This window comes from Notothenia rossii (assembly GCF_949606895.1).
Source record: "Notothenia rossii genome assembly, chromosome: 10".
Lineage (NCBI taxonomy): Eukaryota > Metazoa > Chordata > Actinopteri > Perciformes > Nototheniidae > Notothenia > Notothenia rossii.
In genome coordinates this window covers 9549138-9571020 of record NC_136908.1, presented here as the reverse complement: position 1 = coordinate 9571020, position 21883 = coordinate 9549138, and the positions used below count along the sequence as shown (strand labels likewise).

The following is a 21883-nucleotide window of genomic DNA, read 5'->3' as shown; positions in this document are numbered from 1 at the left end:
TGTGTGTGTGTGTGTGGGGGGGGGGGATTCATTCGGGCACGGTCAGTAGGGGTAAGCATCTGAGTCCCTTTGAAATAGGTCGTGTATTAAATATTCATCCATAAATCATGACCAGACAATAAGCCAGTTTAACCTGGGGGCTTCCTGCGGCTTCGCTTTCTGTATAATACCTCTGGTCACACACACACACACACACACACACACACACACACACACACACACACACACACACACACACACACACACACACACTCATATTTGTAAAGATACGGAAGGCATAATAACATATTGCAAGTTTAAACTGCCTCCATACTAGACCGAAATAAATGTGTTTATTTGACACACAATTTACACACACACACACACACACACACACACACACACACACACACACACACACACACACACACACACACACACACACACACACACACACACATATACACACACACACACACACACATACACATACACATACACATACACACACATTCATATTCATAAAGATAGGGAAGGCTTTAAGGCTTTGGATCCCTTCATGTAAATGCAGGCCCCATCAAAATTCAAAACCTTCAAGCAATCACCAACTCGTTGTTATAATGCAACAGAGATAAGCAAGGATACACACACAGCCACACACACAGCCACACAGTCTATTTCAGTTTGTCACCTCAGCTCAACATTATGTCAGCCTGATGATGAATGACTCATAAGCTTCCTCCTTATTAGAGGAGGAGAGGGGTGCGCTGCACACTAAATGTGTGATGCTGCCCAATCAGATCAGAGCCTCAGTGGGCTTGAGCAATTCCAAAGTGAAGAACATGACCCACCAAAGAGGGTCACATATTGCTACTGGTATCACCTTACTTAACGCGTACCTGCAACAGTGCAGCATGCATGAAAACACAAAGGACTGTAAGATGCAGCAAAGGAACAAAGGAAGATTATGCAAAAATATGTCATGTCAAGCAGTTTCAATGCAACTCAGACAAATACTGTCCCCACACTGTGTGTGTGTGTGTGTGTGTGTGTGTGTGTGTGTGTGTGTGTGTGTGTGTGTGTGTGTGTGTGTGTGTGTGTGTGTGTGTGTGTGTGTGTGTGTGTGTGTGTGTGTGTGTGTGTGTGTGTGTGTGTGTGTGTGTGTGTGTGGGGGGGGGGGGGGGGGGTGTGGGTGTGTGTGTCACTAGGCTAGGATACAGAGGTGTGCCTGAGTTTAAAAATAGGCATCATGTGACTGTGCTCCCTTTAACTAGATAAAAGCAGAGCTCTTTAAAATTCTCGTCACAAATCCTCACTAATCCTGCCCTCACACTCACTGTCTGCCGACCCCAGTGACTCCAGCTCTCTCCTGCGAACGTGTATGTGTGTCTGTGTGTTTACCTGTCTTGCTACTTTGCGGGCATCCCAGTAGGGTTTGGAGTCGTCCACGGCTCGTCCGATCTTCTTCACCTTCTCGTCCAGCTTCACTGTAGCTTCCACCAGCACGGCTCGAAACCTCTGTCTGTAGTCCTTCACACAGATACAGATATGATACAATAAGTCATAATAGCTCTTTTCAAAGCTGTTGTGTAGGAAGTTGAAAACCGTGAAATTAGCTTATGTCATTAATTCAGTACATCTGTGTGTATTTACTGGGTTTTTTAAGCTTAAGCCACATTACGGCCACAGTACAGATTGTCCTGCTCACACTGATCAGTTTGGCTCGGTGGCTTCAAAGCGGCTCTCCTAATTCAAGTCATCACTAAACCATCACCCAAATACACCCAGTACAAGCATGTGCAGTACTAACAGCTGTATCTCAGTTTTTACTACTGGGTGTTGTTGAGCAAACCGTATACATTCTTTGTGAGTGAGATCACAATAAAGTTGTTTGTGAACATTAATATTGCGCAACATCTGTGTATGTGTGTGTCTGCTTTTGTTGGCATTAAGCCCAAAGGGGGCACCGTGACTTGTTATTCATAGCTGAAGTCTGTCATCACATACAGCAAAGTTACTGATACCCCTTTTTCCACCATCATGGAACAGGCTTCAGTCTGGTTTGCTTGCCTAATCTTTTAACAGTTTAGAGCATTTTGACCAGAAATAAATAAGTTTAAACCCCATTTTGTTGGTTTCCAGCTAGAACCGATAGAAAATGCAGGTGTGCGTCGACCTGAAATGCAAATCGCAGTAGGGTTTTAATATTCAACTGTTTGGAAAGAGAGGAATGAGTCTTGCACATAATGAATAACATACAAAATAATAATTATACATTTATTTTACACGACTTTCTAAACTAAGTTACGATCTGCTTAACAGAAAAACTAAAAAGAAAACAAGTAGAAGATAATTTAAAAGACAACATTGTTGAATTGGATATTTGGTCCATGTTTGTTTAAGGATAAAAACTATTATCTTAATAACAGAAAAAGCTTGCATGTTATCAATATGATACGCCCTTGACTTCCTTTGTGTGACGCCCTATGTTGATCATGCATCCTTAATTACAATGATTCCTCTCAAAGCTGGTGAAAATGTGGGCTTTTTTTGCATATGTGGTTAGAGAATTGGTTCAAGAAGCAGAGCTGATTTGGTGAAAAGGGGCATGAGTTTGTATCTACATGTGTTGTAATTTACAGGCAGGCGAGTTTAAAAGGCCCAAGCACCTGCATCCTGTAAAAAAGACGGAAGAGTATAAGAGAGGGAAAAGGAGAGGGCGCTACAGGAAGCCTACTTCCCTTGACATCTTGACGTTTCCTGTCTTCCTGTTCCTGCGTTGAAATGGTGACCCAGCATGCAGGCAGGGACGTATATTCATATTCACATGAAGCTGTGTCATGTTTAAGTTTAAATGCTCTCTGGTGCCATTATTTAATACTTGCCTGGTATTCAATTAGCATAAATACGTTATAGGAATTACAGCATATTTTGTTAGTGAAACTGTGCTTTTGGTCTACATGTCCGTTTTTTTCTTTCTCAAATGACCCTTTTGTGAGTTGTTTACATTACCCTCTACCAAAGTGTGCCTCTTATAAGCTATGCACACACACACCGAGAGGATTATAATGGGTCCTTTTCACCATGGGCGTATGTGCTTCTGTAGGTGATGGCACACGGTCTTTAACTCTAGCAGACAAGATGTTCTCTCTGTGGCATGAGAGGTTTATCATTTTGTTGGCAGATTCGGTAACCTCATGGATTTAACCTCATTGCCTCAGCTTGTCCTGAATCCTCTGGATCGACTGTACACTCCTTAATGAACTCCAGACTCTGCAGGAAGACATTCTGCCAGCAGCACTTTCACATTCCTTAACTCGCCACTTTTATTCTGCCTCAATCACCTTCTTTCTTTCTTTCTGATTATGCTTTGTAAATACGTAGAAAAAGTTACACAACTGATGCTTCAAAATGCCCCCCCCCCCCGAAAAGAAAGAGAACACATGAATATGGCAACATTGACCTGTGGATTTGTATTGTATTCTCTAATTTTCTGACTGTTGTAACATTTATTCCAGCTTTGGTTTATGGCAAACGGACATGAGTGATGTCAAATGAGAAACAGAAGGGGCCTACTTTGAGGCAAAGAAAAACTAAAGCAGGCCTCTGGAATGTTTTTACTTTTGCTGAACAGTAACCCTCCTAGTTAAAGTTTGGAAAACAGTGAGCGCTGTAAAAACAAAACAAAAGACCTCTCTTTCTCTGGTTCCCTATTTTACAGCCCCTTTAATGTGTTTGTAAAGGAAGGCTGATGGAGCTCCAGGGAAACTAGGAGTGCATTTGGGATTTAGATTACTCCAAATGTGCTATTGAAATATTTTGTTTAACATTTAGAGCACAGTTACACCTCTTGTAGCATTTATAGTCAGTGGTGGAAAGTAATAAAATACATCTACTCAAGTATTTAAGTCGGAATTTGAGGAACTTGTACTTTACCTGAGTCTTTTAATTATATGTAACTTACAAATGCTACGTTTACTACATTTTTAGCAGCCAATATTGTACTTTCCTACATAGTTTGGCAGCTTTAGTGACTTTAGATTTAGATTATTAGTAAAATCAAAGTATAAATGAAGTAATAAGTAAACATTTACAATATTATTACATTTTAGGGGAAGGAATCCAGAAACCATATGAGGTCATTGAAATTAGCTCCAAATGTACATATTGTGATAAAAACATGAATGCAATCAATAATCATAATCCAATAATGTACTTATTTGATTCTGGGCCATTATGAATAACGAGTACTTTTACTTTTTGTAATTGAAGTCTATTTAATGGCAGTACTTTTACTTATAACAGAGAATTATTACAATTGAGTGTTGCTACTTTTACTTAATTAAGTACAAGATCTGAGTACTTCCTCCCCCACTGCTTACAGTTCATACAGTACAGTGCAGCGCAGTGTGTTATTAAGGAGGATCGACAGTCACTGCTTCAGTTTTTCCACATTTTCCCAGAGAAGCAGTTCCCTCTTTTAGATCATTTCCGTGTTTGCAAGTGTAAACTGTTTCCCTGCAGTCACCTCGTTGCTAGGGTCAGGATTTCAGGCTTATTTCAAGTAAGATTTTATATTGGAAAGTGAGACGTAATGGCTCCTTGAGATGAGTGTTTCTGCAGACAAGCCATGACTGGAAGGTGTTTACCCATGCAGGGAGAGTCGCTGATGATGGAGGCAATCGTGTTGGTGTTTAGTCTTACCTCAAGTTCACTTTCCCAGCGATTAATGTCATCTGTGGACTGGTTCAACTTCTCCAGTTCTTCCTGGGGGGTGGGGGTGGGGGGGAGGAAGAGAGAATGGTTAACACAGACCCTGAGTGTAGAAGTTACTGTGTGATTTCTGTTTACTAACTGTGTGTGTGTGTGTGTGTGTGTGTGTGTGTGTGTGTGTGTGTGTGTGTGTGTGTGTGTGTGTGTGTGTGTGTGTGTGTGTGTGTGTGTGTGTGTGTGTGTGTGTGTGTGTGTGTGTGTGTGTGTGTGTGTGTGTGTGTGTGTGTGTGTGTGTGTGTGTGTGTGTGTGTGTGTGTGTGTGTGTGTGTGTGTGTGTGTGTGTGTGTGTGTGTGTGTGTGTGTGTGCTCTTAATTTAATCTATTGAAGATTTTATGGCATGACTGAACAGAACATTGCATTAGTTAAGAGTTATTTTTAAGTGCAATGCTTTTAAGCTTATATTGCAATAAAGTAGAACTATTTAACTTTTTAAAGTATTTAATAATTTTACTAAATAAGGCTAACATCTTTTAACAATATTTAACACAACTTGACTAGTTTTCACCGGGCTTCTCATTTGTATCTCCATGTCACTTTCACTGGAGGCAACATCTGGATCCCATTTACTTATTTTCTAACCTCACCTGGATTCTTGGATCTACTTCTTCCTCCTCGGGACATTGCGATTCCTCATCCTCCTCCTGCTCACAGTTATTCCCATTTTGTAAAGGATCCATTTTCAGGGTTTCTGGAGATTTATTTTGGGCGATAGAAAATGTGGGTCTTCACTGCGAACAAAGCGCGACCCCCGGGGTGCTGGACAGCAGGGTCGTCCAGCGGTGATCCTCCCTCTCTAACCTTTAAACTGAGCGCAGTGCATGGTGCAGGCTTTGTTCAGGTTCAGTTAAAGGGGGGCGAGAGTCCGCAGTGTGTCCGCAGTGTGTGCGCAGAGGAGCGCGTCTGACCGCTGGGAGAACCGACTGTGGAGGAGCACAACCTCAGGGAGAGGCGGCACTGTGGAAACGAAAGTAAACCTGAAGTAAATTCACTGAAATGATGAATGACACTACTTCTGGTATGGACTTTCAAAATAAAAGCATGTTTGGGTTGGCAGCAGACTTGCACGTCAGAAATTGGGCAGGCTATGACATGATAATATATCAAAATCTGTTTAAAAACCTTATCAAACAAGCATCCTGGTTGTTAATGCGCTGATATACCAATCAGAGGGTTGGTGGTTCGATCCCAGACCCTGCAGGCTAAACTAATGAAATACCCCAAATGGCTGCTTTAAGCATGTATATGTTCAGCTAAATAACAAAATAAATACTTCTTAGATTTTTTTTAAACAAAGAAACAATGGATTGAAGGTATACAGTGTCAATGGTGTCAATACGTTTTGGGGATTTTCCTACTTTTAGGCCTGTTTCATGTCAATTCAGGAGATGAACCTTCCATTAACGAGACCTAATTGCATAATGTTGGCCACACAGGGCCTTTTTCTAAATTTGGATTCAACAGCACGGAATTAGCATCAACACCAAACTGACACAAAGTCCATGCCTGTTTATTGTTTCAACCAGTTGTTAAAGGACATAACAATGAATCTATTTGATCATTACAATAAAAGAAATAGCCACATGCCGTCATGTTGATTCCTGTATTTAACAATCAATATGCAGGGTTTAATACTTTAATCATAATTTGCAATCGGCATTTTTAGAATTTAATATTGTTTGTTGTTGTACTAAAATACTTGCCATTTAGATAATGTTCTTTAGCTGTAATATGTATCTACTCCAGCTCTTTTGACGACCCAACTTTTCCCTAAATTAGACTTTTATTTTTGACAGGACAGACGCTCACATTTAAAGGTCCTATTGAAGGTAAATATCACGAGCTTTCTTGCTCCAGCCTGGAGTTGTGAGTTGGTTTCTCGCGCCCTCTGGTGGAGAGGAGCAGGCAGGAGCTGATGGGGGGCTTCATTCCTGTAAACACTGCTGTGTTTATTTAGCTCCCTGTTGTGTTGACTCAAGATCATTAAAGGAGTTATGTGAAGTCGGGTAAGACATGGTAATAGATTTATATATATATATATATATATATATATATATATATATATATATATATATATTTTTTTAAACTAACTCATTTTAATTTTGAAATGTATTTTATACTTATATTAAAATGTTATTTTATTTTTATTTGAGGTATTCATGTGTGGGGTGTGAACTCTTATCTGAGTTTCACTCTTATGGCTATTACTGCTTTGGTGATAAGTACGTTTTTTTTTTTTTTTAAGTATCTGATCTTATCTTAAAATAATACATTCACATATTACATTTATTATTAGTAGTATTTTATTGATATATTCCTTTGGTTTGTCTCAGCTGGACAGTTCATCGCTGACATGGTAGCGTTCCAATTATTCTTTTTTTAATCTGAGAGCTATTAAAAAAGACAATTTTCAGAGTGGATCTTGGGAACATTTTATTGATTTTTTAATGAAAATGGCAAAAAATATCACCAAGCAACTGGAGTTCAAAGTGTGGGCATATCAAAAGCTATGAAGCCAATAAGGATTTGACTTTGTAGCTATAATTTGAAATCTATTTAGATATTTGTGATATTAGTGAACTGATCCTTTTGTGCCTTGTACATTATATGTTTGTTTCTGCATATCACATAGCTCTGTACATAGCTCTATATACGCTTTTATAATGCTTCTATAATGCATAATGTCAAACTGCCAATAGGATTCCTCCGTTATGCAGTCAGCTCAGCAGCAGGTTAGGTGACACAGTAACTCAGTAACAGTGAGTTTTGGCAGCCTCGCCTCGCTTATGGACGGCTGCCCGGCTCCACTGTTCGTCATCGCGTTTTTTCCAGCGTCCTCCTGCGTATGCATGTATGCGACCGACGGGCTGACTTCATAACGTGGGGAGATGAAGAGAGGAATGGGGCAGTGAGATCGGATGTGCACCAGAACTCGGTAGGCTATAAATTGCACCATCAGTGTTATTATTATCTTCACACCCGGGCCATGCAGACAGTGCGTAAAGAGGCGATGCGGTAGGTAGTGCAGGCTGCTGCTGATGCTGCTCTCCGATCAGCTGTTATTTTTGTCTTGAGCATCATCGTCGTGAAAGATCGAGATCAAGGGACACCACCACCGCAGAACCGGATAACAGAGGATGGAGTTCAAGCATCTGGTGGAGGCGGCGGAGAAGTGGTGCTCCGGTAACCCTTTCGACCTCATATTCGCCGAGGAGGACGACGAGAGGCGGCTGGACTTTTACGCAGAGCCCGGCGTCTCCTTCTACGTACTGTGTCCCGGAGGCAACGACAGTTTCGTAAGTGTCTGCAGGGCCCTCACTCTGTGGTGTGTGTGTGCTTTATTGTAGGTGTGTCGAGGGTGGGTTGGAGGTGGGGTTGTCTCGGTTTTGTTGATGGACATGGGAGAGCAGAGGAAGGGAAGGGGGGGGGGGTTTGGGCGATGATGTCATTTAAATTTGGAGGCACACCCACCCCTCTGTCGATGGTGTTTTTTCCTCCATTATAATCAACTGCGATAACCCTCTGAACCACAGCACCGTCATGCTAGCCAGGTTAGAGAAAACACCAGGCCTGTCACTTTCAAAATAAAAGCCCTGCAGACTACCAAGTTGCATTTTGAGCACAAACAGGGCCTGTCAAATTCTAATGGAGAAATATATATTTGAGGGGATATGTAGGTAGCTTATTCTGCTTTTCTCTAAACATTTAATTTAAATTACATGCATTTTTGAGTGGAGGCCAATGCTTGCTGTCAAACAACTCAAACTAATATTAAACTAGTGTGTCTCCATAGTTGTCCCACTAAATATGTAATTAAAGGTCGATGCTCTGTACACATAAAGTTAATTATTAACAAGGGATGCATTTTCACATCATTATTTTGAAGGAACTATTGCCAGTCTTCTGCTCTGATCCAAATTATTCCAGTAAAACCATTATAAATGTCGCCAAAGAAGAAATAAAGTAAACAACCAAATGTAGATATTTGATGCTGTTCAGCTGTATAATCTTCTAACATGACGGTCTGAAATATGTCTCTCTAAATTCCCTACACTGGAATATAATAGTAATAGCCAAACACATAGTTTTTTTTGCCAAAACAGCCACATGCATAGGCCAAAGTAATACCAGGGACAGACTTAAGCACCTTAAATGTATACAACCCTCATAAATCCAGACACAGTTTGAACGATATGAGCTCAGTGTCTTCAGTAGTAGTACTTCTTGGCACTATATATTGTATATCGAGCCATACACTCTAGACCAGCATGCGGCAGTGAGCCCTAAAGCCCCCGAGGCCGGACCCGCCCTGCTACCCCTCCTCCTGCAAAGTGACATGGGCTCACAGGGCGTAAGGTTGAAGAGCAGATGAAGATGACCCAGGAGCGAGTCTGTTCACTCAATAACACATTATGTCACAGAGACGGTGTGTCCTGAAGACAGAAGGGGCTTCCCACGGCTGCTGCTGGAGAAACATAGATGAGTGTAAATCCAGCTGTTGTGTAATCAAACCATCCTAATGTGGATATCATTAGACACACACACACACACACACACACACACACACACACACACACACACACACACACACACACACACACACACACACACACACACACACACACACACACCCACACACACACCAATTTATAAATAAATACATTATGTGGTTGTCTCAACTTCATTTTCTATTTTCCGTCCTTTCATTTCACTCTATCCCAGACGACCCTCCATTTATTTCTGTTTAATGCATGTTAAATGCTGCAGCCCTGACACTAATGGAAACACACACACACACACACACACACACACACACACACACACACACACACACACACACACTATCACAGTTCTCTGTCTGCTATGCACTCTCAAATCGGCGTGAATAAATAACTTTCTGTCTCTCTGCAGGACTGTTAAGATTCAGTTACTCTCTCTGGATCATTACTGTGATCAGCAGGATGTTACACACACTCACACACACAAACATTCACACACGCACTCACGCACGCACACGCACGCACACGCACGCACACACAGTACTCAATGTATGTTGATTTCCCCTCCAAACCCTCTACCGTCCTCTCACTGGAGGGCGCTGTGAGATCAGTCCCACCATTATAGCAGCTGCACATCATCACTGTTTTCCAGCTTTTTGATTTCCCTCAGGGCTTTGTAGTTTCAGTCATGGTCAGGTGATTCAGTGTTTAGCATCTGAAAAACAAGAACGGTTGTAAGATCTGCAGAGAGATTGGGTTTGGAACTGGAACTAACATCCCTGAGCAGGGACAGGGCTCAATCTGTGGCCTGTTTGCAACACTGGGAAAGCAATTTCCCCTGCCTGGTCCACATGACTCTCACATGACTCCTAAAACTATACCATGAAGGTTGGTCCCTTCATGTTATTAAAACTAAATTATTCATTTTAGTTTAAAATTCCATTCATTTACCCACTAATATTCATGAAATTACGGGTTTTAATGGGATTTTAAGTAAATTATGCATAAATTAACATATTTTAACACATTAAGGCATTTTGATTTTTACGTTTGGCCAATTTAAAGGGGTTATCATCACATCACATCAATACATTGTACAATGAGATGATAAAGTGAACATTATTGAGGTCATGTCCTTTTCACAAAAGATAAGTCAAAAAGATAAAAACTAAACAGCACATGTTTCTAAATGATACAATAAGTTGATAGCGTAAATAAATTACAAATCAATGACAAAACATAACTTGATTATTGTGACAGGGAACTACTTGCCATGCATGTTATTGTTAGTCAGCAGCCAGGACTTTGAGTATCTGAGTGTAAAAAAAAAACCTGAATGTTTTGTTATAGTCTTTCCCAGGGACGTGCACAGGTACGGGCTAATGTTGCCCCGGCAACGGCCCGTTTGGCTTTTTTGGCTGACCTGCCCCTCTGGAGAGAGCGAGAGTTTGTTTTTCTTTTTTCTGTTGTGGCCGAATCAACATGATAAGCCCACAATTAGTATTGTAGCGTCTTCCTCTTGATACCGTCGGTTATTTACAAAAAAAACACCTAAATATAGCCTACTTGTCGTTATTGTGCTTCTGTCTTTCTGTCTTTTCATCTGTAAACTCCCTCAACGGGGCCGCTCGCCCTCTTTTCTTGATCGCCCTCTCACGGGTGAACAGTTCACTGTCCCGCTTCATTGTAGGATTTCTGCCATGTCCCTACCACTTTAGTTTGACCATCTCTGTTACTAAGTTATGGAATGCTAAATAAATAAGTAATTAGATACCTTGCCGTTACTGCGCTCATAAAGAATGATAAGAATAAGAATAATGCGTATTGAACTGGGTTCATTAATGAGTGAGTTTATTTAAGGTAATTAGGTAGAAGCCCTATTTTATCAGTATGTCTGGACTGCACACCAGTTACAATGGTCTGGTCAAACTACATTAGAACGGAATTGTCCCCATTTTGTCTTTAATAGTTACTAACATTAGATATTTTTTGAGATATGAACCGCAAAACAAAAAATGTCCCTGGTTTTCCTTTTTAAAATCAAATCACCGAATGCAGTCGCCTTAGCTTATTTTGTTATGAGATGTGAATTACTGTTCAATTTAGTTGAAGTAATAATCGTTTGGTTTCTTTTAAATTAAAAAAAAGTAAAAATGTTCAAAATGTCTTCCAAAAAAAAAAAAAATGCCCCTCCAAATGTCTCTGCACGTCCCTGCTCTTTCCTGTCTACTGTATGTCCTTGAAAAACACATCTTCCTCTATATGTTGTTTAGTTGCTTTGTTCTAGTTTCTTAGCTGTGCTGCACTTTCCTTGACCCAGCTTTACATATTTACTGGTGAAATCCTGAACGTTGTACGTCACTATACAGCTGGACTGTTGTATATAGTGTAACAATATGACAGTGCAGATTGTTAGTTAATTCACTAATGTTATTACATGAAGGGAAACAGTCTTACCTCGAGATATTTAGGCTTTAAGATACTCTTCTTTCTTTTACCCAAATACATGTAATGTTTGCTCATATTGGTTTACCCTTATTATAGTTTAATCATGAAGCACACTTGCATTAAAGAGGACATATTATGATGCTTATATTTGTATTTTGTGCCTCTATACTGTAACATGTCTCCATGCTTTAATGTTCAAAAAGCTCTTTATTTTTCTCATACTTTCTGTATTGCAGCAGCTCTTTTCACCCTCTGTCTGAAACCAGAGCTGAGTCTGCTCTGATTGGTTAGCTGGCTGGCTCTGTTGAGATTGGTCAACCGCTTAGGCTATGGAGCGGGACATCTCTATCACGTACAATGTGTTGGACTGCTAGCCAATAAGTGCAAGTGTTACTATGGATGTCATTATGTTAAAGAAGTAAACAAAGGAGTCCAATCCAGAATAGGGAGACCATTTTCATGCACAACAACCTTTATAACACACTGCAGGGAAGGGAAAACCCCCAAAAAGCATAATAATATGTTCTCATCTTTTGTCTGCAGCACGTGTGGAGTGAGAGTGAGGACTGCCTTCCCTTCCTACAGTTGGCCCAGGACTACATCTCCTCCTGCGGGAAGAAGACTCTGCTGGAGGTGCTGGAGAAAGTCTTCACGTCCTTCAGGCCTGTAAGAAAACAAGAACGAGTGACGCTGTTGGGAGTCACTGTTTTCTGTCTTTAACATGCTGCAACAACACACGCTGACCTCTGTTCGCTGTGTCTGTTAGAGCCCTGATACATTCTGTTCTCTCTGCTGCAGACAAAACATGTACAACCCCACCCACACCTCGGACCTTTTATTGTTTCCTTCCATTATTTGGTGAACTCTCGTCTTGACATTTAAGGGTAACACTATTACAGTTTCATACACATCAACAGTGTTGGGCAAGTTACATATAGTACATATTACTTATTACTGTCTTTTTTAAGTAATAACTTACATTACAATATGACTGTCTCTGTAATGTAATGAGCTACACTACTTTTATATTACTTTTGAGTTACTTTACCAAAATAACCTCAAAAGAATGGCTAGGTATTTTAAATGCTACAATTTAGTTTAGTGCAGCTCATTATACATCCAGTGAAGGGCAATGTGGTATAGCATAACAAATGTGTAGGCCATTAAGGCCCCGGCCACACGAGGACGCATACGGCTAAACGCATAGGATTAACGCAAACGCAAAAAAGCTTCCCTCCACACGCAATAGGCGCTTTCACACCACAGTACTTTTCCCACAAAGGTTCATGAGAACTTAGTTCATCAGAACTCTTTAGTTCTGATGAACTAAGTACAGATCGCGTTCAGACCGGAATAAGTCCCTGGCGGTGGATTAGGCAAATGAAGCCGCTGACGTCAGTTCTTCTTCTTCTGCTTTGGGTTTACTGGCAGGCCGCAAACAACTTCACAATTACATTTTTGGGATTTAGTATGTATAGAAGCTGCTGGGACTCCCAGCATCTCCTCTTCATCTCCACCGCTCCCATGTTTTATTTTGTGTTGCCATATAAGTTAGTCTGTCTGCGTTTCTGCACTGGGCTAATGCTAATGCTAATGCTAATAATGCTAATGCGAGGATAATAAAATGGTGGCTTCACAACACTTTTTTTGAGTTTTACTGGGCGTGGTTTGCAATCCCCTCTCTGAAGAACCAGCACCTTACCGTGGTAGAGAGGTTTGTGTGCCCTGATGAACCTGGGGGCTGTGTTGTCTGGAACCTTGTGTTCCTGGTAGGGTCTCCCATGGCAAATTGGTCTCAGGCAAGGGGCCAGACTAAGATTGGTTCAAAAGACCTCATGAAAGACGACACACGAAGTGAGGATACCCGGCCCGGAGGAAGCCCGGGGTCCCCTTTTGGAGCCAGGCCCAGAAGGAGGACTCGTCGGCGAGCGTCTGGTGGCCGGGCTTGCCACGGAGCCCGGCCGGGCACAGCCCGAAAAGGCAACGTGGGCAACACCTCCGCTTCTCCGTCCCGCGGGCCCACCACCTACGGGAAACAGCAATGGGGTCGGGTGCGCTGCCAGAAGGGTGGCAGTGAAGGCAGAGGGTCTCGACGGACCAGACCCGGGCGACAGAAGCTGGCTTTGGGGACGTGGAACGTCACCTCTCTGGGGGGGAAGGAGTCGGAGCTTGTGCGGGAGGTGGAGCGTTACCAGTTGGATCTGGTTGGGCTCACCTCTACGCACAGCGTCGGCTCTGGAACCTTACTTCTGGATAGGGGTTGGACTCTATTCTTCTCCGGAGTTGCTCAAGGTGTGAGGCGCCGGGCGGGTGTGGGGATACTCACAAGTCCCCGGTTGGGTGCTTCGTTGTTGGAGTCTACCCCAGTGGACGAGAGGGTTGCCTCCCTACGCCTGCGGGTTATGGGGGGGAAAACTCTGACTGTTGTGTGTGCTTATGCACCCAACAGCAGTTCAGAGTATACGGCCTTCTTGGAGACCCTGGAAAGAGTCCTGTATGGGGCTCCTGAAGGGGACTCTTTAATCTTGCTGGGAGACTTCAACGCACATGTGGGCAATGATGGAGACACTTGGAGGGGAGTGATTGGGAGGAACGGCCCCCCTGATCTGAACCGGAGTGGTGGTTTGTTACTGGACTTCTGTGCTAGTCATGGATTGGCCATAACAAACACCATGTTCGAACATAAGGATGCTCATAAGTGTACGTGGTACCAGAGCACCCTAGGCAGAAGGTCCATGATCGATTTGGTTATCGTATCATCGGACCTGAGGCCGTATGTTTTGGACACTCGGGTAAAGAGAGGGGCGGAGTTGTCAACTGATCACCATCTGGTGGTGAGTTGGGTCGAGTGGCGGGGGAAGCCTTTGGATAGACCTGGTAAGCCCAAACGTGTAGTTCGGGTGAACTGGGAACGTCTGGAGGAGGCCCAAGTTCAGGAGGCCTTCAACTCACACCTCCGGCGGAGCTTTTCGGGCATTCCTGTGGAGGTTGGGGACATTGAACCAGAGTGGTCGGTGTTCAAAGCCTCTATTGCCGAAGCCGCGGCGGGGAGCTGTGGTCTCAAGGTCCTAGGTGCCTCAAGGGGCGGTAACCCTCGAACCTCCTGGTGGACACCGGTGGTCAGGGAAGCCGTCCGACTGAAGAAGGAGGCCTTCAGGGATTTGTTATCCCGGGGGACTCCCGAGGCAGTTGCAAGGTACCGACAGGCCCGAAGGGCAGCAGCCTCAGCCGTGGCCGAGGCAAAGCAGCGGGTGTGGGAGAAGTTCGGAGAAGACATGGAAAAAGACTTTCGGGCGGCACCAAAGTTGTTCTGGAAAACTGTCCGACACCTCAGGAGGGGGAAGCAGGGAACCATCCAAGCTGTGTACAGTAAGGATGGGACGTTGTTGACCTCAACTGATGGAGTGTTAGGGCGTTGGAAGGAGCACTTTGAGGAACTCCTGAACCCGACAACTCCGCCCTCTATGTTAGAGGCAGAGCTGGAGTATGAAGGGGGATCGACACCAATCTCCCGGGGGGAGGTCACTGAGGTCGTCAAACAACTTCACAGTGGCAAAGCCCCGGGGGTGGATGAGATCCGCCCAGAAATGCTGAAGGCTCTGGGTGTTGAGGGACTGTCATGGTTGACACGTCTCATCAACGTTGCGTGGAAGTCGGAAACAGTACCGAAGGAGTGGCAGACCGGAGTGGTGGTTCCCCTTTTCAAAAAGGGGGATCAGAGGGTGTGTGCCAATTACCGAGGCATCACACTACTCAGCCTCCCCGGGAAAGTTTACTCTAAGGTACTCGAAAGGAGGGTCAGGCCGATTGTCGAACCTCAGATTGAGGAGGAACAATGCGGATTCCGTCCTGGTCGTGGAACGACGGATCAGCTTTTTACTCTCGCAAGGATCCTGGAGGGTGCCTGGGAGTATGCTTATCCAGTCTACATGTGTTTTGTAGACTTGGAGAAGGCATATGACCGGGTTCCAAGGGAGTCACTGTGGGAGGTGCTGCGGGAGTATGGGGTGAGGGGGTCTCTACTCAGGGCCATCCAATCTCTGTACTCCCAAAGCGAGAGCTGTGTCCGGGTCCTCGGCAGTAAGTCGGACCCATTTCAGGTGAGGGTTGGCCTCCGCCAGGGCTGCGCTTTGTCACCAATCCTGTTTGTAATATACATGGATCGGATTTCGAGGCGTAGTCGTGGGGGAGGGGGTCTGCAGTTCGGTGGACTAAGGATTGCACCACTGCTTTTTGCAGATGATGTGGTTCTGATGGCTTCATCGGTCTGCGACCTTCAGCACTCACTGGATCGGTTCGCAACCGAGTGTGAAGCGGCTGGGATGAGGATCAGCACCTCCAAATCTGAGGCCATGGTTCTCAGCAGGAAACCGATGGACTGTCCACTCCAAGTAGGGAATGAGTCCTTACCCCAAGTGAAGGAGTTCAAGTATCTCGGGGTCTTGTTCTCGAGTGAGGGAACAATGGAGCGTGAGATGGGTCGGAGAATCGGAGCAGCGGGAGCGGTACTGCAGTCTCTTTACCGCACCGTTGTGACGAAAAGGGAGCTGAGCCAAAAGGCAAAGCTCTCTGTCTACCGGGCCATTTTCGTTCCTACCCTCACCTATGGTCATGAAGGATGGGTCATGACCGAAAGAACGAGATCGCGGGTACAAGCGGCCGAGATGGGTTTTCTCCGCAGGGTGGCTGGTGTCTCCCTTAGGGATAAGGTGAGAAGTTCGGTCATCCGGGAGGGACTCGGAGTTGAACCGCTCCTCCTTCGCGTCGAAAGGAGCCAGTTGAGGTGGTTCGGGCACCTAGTTAGGATGCCACCTGGGCGCCTCCCTAGGGAGGTGTTCCAGGCACGTCCAGCTGGGAAGAGACCAAGGGGTAGACCTAGAACCAGATGGAGGGATTATATCTCTTCTCTGGCCTGGGAGCGCCTTGGGATCCCCCAGTCAGAGCTGGTTGATGTGGCCAGGGAAAAGAAAGTTTGGGGCTCTCTGCTGGAACTGCTACCTCCGCGACCCGACCACGGATAAGCGGGAGAAGATGGATGGATGGATGGTGGTTTGCAATCCGCCCAGCCAATCAGAAATATAGCTCTTTTCTCACAAGAGAGCCGCATGAGAGTTCCTGCTCTCTAGCAGGGACGGAAAAGGGGGTAAAAAGGTTCTCATGAACTAATTTTAGTTCCGGCTCTTTTTGGTGTGAACACGACGTTTCGGAACTACATTGGAACTAAAGTGGGAAAAGTACTCCGGTGTGAACGCGGCTAATGTTCACCGGATAGTGTCTGTCCACACGAGACAGCTCTGTTTAGCGCCAACCGCTGGAGAAGCTGCAGTACATAGGTCGAGCCTGTACGTGGCGCTGTAACTTCCTCCACAAAAGCAGCGAAGAAGCATGGTTGTCATGGTTGCCCTTCTGTTTATTCTCCGCGGTGGGGGCCGAGGGAACCGGGCAGAGTTTTTCGCCAGTCAACGTGTATTAAAGTTTAAATCTTCTGGACAAAATTATAAAAGTGCCGGTCAAAGGTCTTCTTTGTTATTTATTTAGCTTTAAAACAAATGAATAACAACTCTATATAATATAATAATATAATACATGGAGCCTCTCTTCATAGCCGTGGGAACATGTTTCAAATGGGGGGTGCTGTGGGCATGACACCAGGGCTGGTTCTGACCAATGTGCTGCCCTATAGGCAAGATTTTAGTTGGCAATGAAAAACCTCTACAAAAGACCAATACACTACCAAAAGAGAAACATATTGACATGGTGGACAGCTTATATATAAAAAGGCTTCAAATGTATTTAGTATTATAACATCTTTTAATTGGGGGGTGGACTTCACATCCTCTAGGTGGGTCCGGGGGTGCCCCCCCGGGAAGACTTTTTAAACATTTTAAAGTAAAATGCTTCAATCTGGTGCACTTTGAGCGCCCAATTACTAGAGACTGATCTAGGGGGTACAACTATAAAACACACATATGAAAAAGATCGGTTTGCATTTTATTAATCAAATAAGTATGTGAACATTTCCAATAACCTACCATAGCCAATAACAAATAAATGTAACTTATTTTATTTGTGTTGTTCATTCATATCTTATTTTACCAGTTAACATTTATTTATGTATGCATATTTTTAAATCTCTCCAGTTTTAAACAATATTTTTGGTTTACTGTCCTATTGTATAAATTGGAATGATTTCAAGCCTGTTTTTATTTATCCTAATAATTATAAGGTGTACCTTGGAAATATTTGTTTACATAAATTGTGATCAAAACGTTTGAGACTCACTGAGATAACTTTACCTCACTGAGCCTCTCAGTCTGACAGGACAGAACTCTCCCTCCACATTATTGTAGAAACGGCTTCTTATATCCGTTAACGCAGCAGAAGCTAAAAACAATCCCCGCCGGTACCGGTGCACCCCCTCTCTCTATCTCTCTCACTTTGGCTGTGAGCTGCGGGCGCCTGATAAGCCAACATCCCCCACTTTCATCACTACAGCGCCGTACGGGGCAAATGGAAAATGTAACCGCGGTGAAAAGGGTGTTATCTTTACTTAATTATGAATGTTGTTACATCAAGGCTGAAAATTCTTTTTTTTTGTATTATATTTGTATTATATCTTGTGGAAGTGCAGATCCCCTGTCCTCCACCAGGCGGTGCTGCAGCACCCTCAGCTCCCCTACTTCCCACGGCCCTGCCTCTCCTTTTCCTCCCTCTCTTATGACATCGTCAGTGTCTGTCTCAAGCAGCAGCTGATCCAGTAATGAGTGACCCGGCCGACAGTAAAAATAAACATATTTATAACTAGTTTAGGTAGTTTGAGAGGTAATTAAAATAGCTAAGGGTGATGATCTGACTTGAAGTGTGTGTTTTACTCCGTTCACCGCTGCATCACAGCGGGAGGAGCTGCAGGTGAGCAGAGCTGCGTGTCCCCTTCCTGTCACTTCACTCGCGTTTATGTCCATATCGAGAAAAAGATAAATAATCTGAATTCAGTGTGCAGTTTACTTTGACGCGGGGGTGAGCAGCAGAGGTGGGGAGAGGCGGGGCTATTGCCTCATCATTATCAGAAAATGATCGTATTATAGGGCGTACACACGGAGCCGTTGGAGCCCCCAGAGCGTTGTGTATGCCGTTCTATCCACCTTGGGACCCGTTATAGTTTCCGCAGTTGTTTACTGTCATATTCGGTCGTCCTCGTGTGGCCGAACGGTCTATATGACCCTAAACAGTATCGCAAACGACCGTTTTCGTCCTCGTGTGGCCGGGGCCTAAGGCTACTAACAACTTGTATTACACGGCTTAGTTGAATACTCGATTCTGATTGTAAATTCTTAACATGTGACACGTTGTTAATGCAGTAGCCTACGGACCGCTGTCAAGGACTATAATGAAGGTTGCTAAGGAGGATCAAGAAAGAGACAGGGAAAGAGGTTAAAAAACGGAGCGCTGGACGTCAGATAAATCATCAGAAGAAGGCAGAGAGGAAGTAAACAATAACAGGACACGGAATGGGCTCTGTAGTTTGTTTAGTATGGCCGTGTAATAAGCGGGATAATGTGCAACGAGGCGGTCATTATGGGGAAAAGAACACCCGACAGAAGGGGAAACACCAGGTTTACTAATCAACCCGCACAATTTTTCTCTGGTGTCGGAATGTCTCGCGATGTTAGTTGATTCTTAAAAAACAAAACACCATTTCTTTTCGGGTTAAAATGTGTTGTAACTGCGTTACTGAGAATTGTAATGGGTAGTATATTACCCAAAAGTCATTAGTATTGCGTTACATTACTTCGTTACAGCAAAAGGTGATATATTACTGTAACTGTTACTTTTGTAATGCGTCACACCCAACACTGCACATCAATACTTAACATTCACACTAGACCTATTTTATGTGTTTTGTTAAGTTGCGTACTATAATTTTCCCATATTTTACAAACAACTTTCAAATCTAGAAAGCCCCTTTTTAATTTGGTCGTATGTTTATGGTGGCATCCCACATACGCATGTGTCTGTCGGAAGGTATAATCAATCAACTTTTTATCCAGTTTTAAGACAAATTTTGTGATACAATTACATTTTGGGGATTTAGTATGTGTTTGACAACATATTTCAACATGATAAAGGATTGTAGTCACAGGACTTTGTCATCAATTTGACCAATCAGTAAGTTACAGCCAGAAAGCCCAAAGAAACACTGATTTTGAATGTGAAATAGCTTCATTCAGTGTTTTCACACATTTTTAATCACTATTGTTTTTTGATGGTAGACCAAACTCTCAGACTCTGTCTTATTATTATACAAATGACACACACACACGCACACGCACGCACACACACACACACACACACACACACACACACACACACACACACACACACACACACACACACACCTACCTCTTTAAGTTACAACCTTTAACACAACTTTCTCCTTCCACTCTTCTTCTCCTTCACTGTAGCTGCTGGGTCTGCCAGACATAGAGGACGACAGTTTTGAGCACTACCACGCTGACATGGAGGGGGAACCGGGGCCGGACCACCAGCAGATGGGGGTCAGCCAGCAGTGATGAAACCCCGAGATGAGGCCTGCAGCTGCGGCAGAGCTGCGCCAAAGCTCTGGGCCTCAACTCATCAGCCCCAAACACTTACACTCTAATCCAAACACACACACTTACGGCCAACTTGCTAAAAATGCATCTTGAATGTCAGTGGCTTTGCTTCCCAAAGAGTGCACTCTGTTGCACTGTATTGACCCCCCCCCCCAAACACACACACACACACACACACACACACACACACACACACACACACACTGGGGCTACATGAGCAGTAGCCACGTGCAATGCAAGTATCATAATCATTCAACATCTGGTTAGTTAAAGTTCCACAGCACAGCAATATTACATCAGCCTCAGCTGGGTTTGTTATGCAGAAAAACAGAAAGATGTTCCCGCAATACACGCACACACACACGCACACACACACACACACACACACACACACACACACACACACACACACACACACACACACACACACACACACACACACACACACACACACACACACACACACACACACACATACACACACTTCCCCCGTGACTTTGGAGATGAATGTGACCGATAACCTACTTTCTCTGCCAGTCTGTTGACACAGAGGATACACGAGAGCTAGCTGAAAAAACGAACGGGCGAAAAACTGACAGTTTGTGGCTACGTGAGGCAACTGCAGTGACGCAGATTTAGAGAAAGAAAATAATAAAAAGAGGGGGAGAGGAGGAAGGAGGGGAAGTTTTACACTTCAAACAAGACGACACTGAGAAAACTGAAAAGTTGACTTAAATGAAATGTGTTATGTCAACAGATTTCACATAACTGTGTTGACATAATACATTTAAGGCAAAGTTTCCTTTTTTTCAGTGAACTTAGGGATGTATAGCTGTGATGTAGATTCAGATGGGGCAGCTCTAAAACTAGTTTTAAATACATGGTTAAAATTGTCGCATAGATTACAGTAAAAAAAGCATTTTTACACCATGTGGAAATCAAAGTGTGCGGCTTTACAGTAGCATGGATCATTTCTTGAGGTTTCTTAATGTTTCAAAGGCAGTGCACCTCAAAGAGTCACGTAATGAGGACGTTTTTAATCAATGTTACTATCATATGACCATCACAACAAAGGCCCATGCTGCAGCTTAAGCCCTTCCCCAGGCTCATTGTCATATGACACCCTTATGTCCTGTAGTCTTCCTGCTTGTTCACATTGTGCCCTTCTTTCTTAGCACAGTTATAATGACTTCCCAAATCTAGCCACAATTTTGTTTTGGCGTGTGTTGTTTTTGAATTTATCGGCTCCTTTTACAAGGTTTTCTCTTAAGCATAAAGTGCACACCTAATTCCCTAAATGATATCACATGGGGGGAGATAATATTTGTTGCCTGCCACCTTCTGCCTGCCCTGTTATCTCTTATCTCACAGTGTGTTGTTGTATGTCACATCCAGCGCAACGCTTCCTCGCCTTTCAAGCACACATGCAAGACTGTTTTCAGAGATTCATCTTTAGCCTGTTTTCTTTGGCTTGTAAATGTTGTCCTTTTTTATTTGAATGTGTTACCATGCAGTGTATCTTTTGTTTGTCCTCCGATGTGTGTGGAATTGTTCAATAAACCGTGTGAACAGAG

General features: G+C 43.7%; 2 protein-coding genes across 3 annotated transcripts in view; one reads left to right on the top strand and one right to left on the bottom strand.

The window, feature by feature from the left end:
* Positions 1-10505, bottom strand: part of sh3bp5a (SH3-domain binding protein 5a (BTK-associated)) — a 23636-nt gene extending 13131 nt beyond the window's left edge. Inside the window, exons 1-4 of one of the 2 annotated variants that reach the window (XM_079653003.1) lie at positions 9097-10505; positions 5338-5707; positions 4684-4746; positions 1381-1509 (exon numbers count right to left, since the gene is read on the bottom strand). In XM_079653003.1, the coding sequence (XP_079509129.1) occupies positions 1381-1509; positions 4684-4746; positions 5338-5430 (285 nt within the window). In that variant the 5' untranslated portion in view covers positions 5431-5707; positions 9097-10505. Of the gene's footprint in view, positions 1-1380; positions 1510-4683; positions 4747-5337; positions 6770-9096 lie in introns of those variants that run through there. The other variant, XM_079653004.1, reaches the window with a different exon arrangement.
* Positions 7316-21883, top strand: mturn (maturin, neural progenitor differentiation regulator homolog (Xenopus)). The gene is made up of 3 exons (XM_079653005.1): positions 7316-8046; positions 12241-12363; positions 20160-21883. The coding sequence occupies exons 1-3, from the start codon at positions 7888-7890 to the stop codon at positions 20265-20267; spliced, it is 390 nt and encodes a 129-aa protein (XP_079509131.1). The 5' UTR covers positions 7316-7887; the 3' UTR covers positions 20268-21883.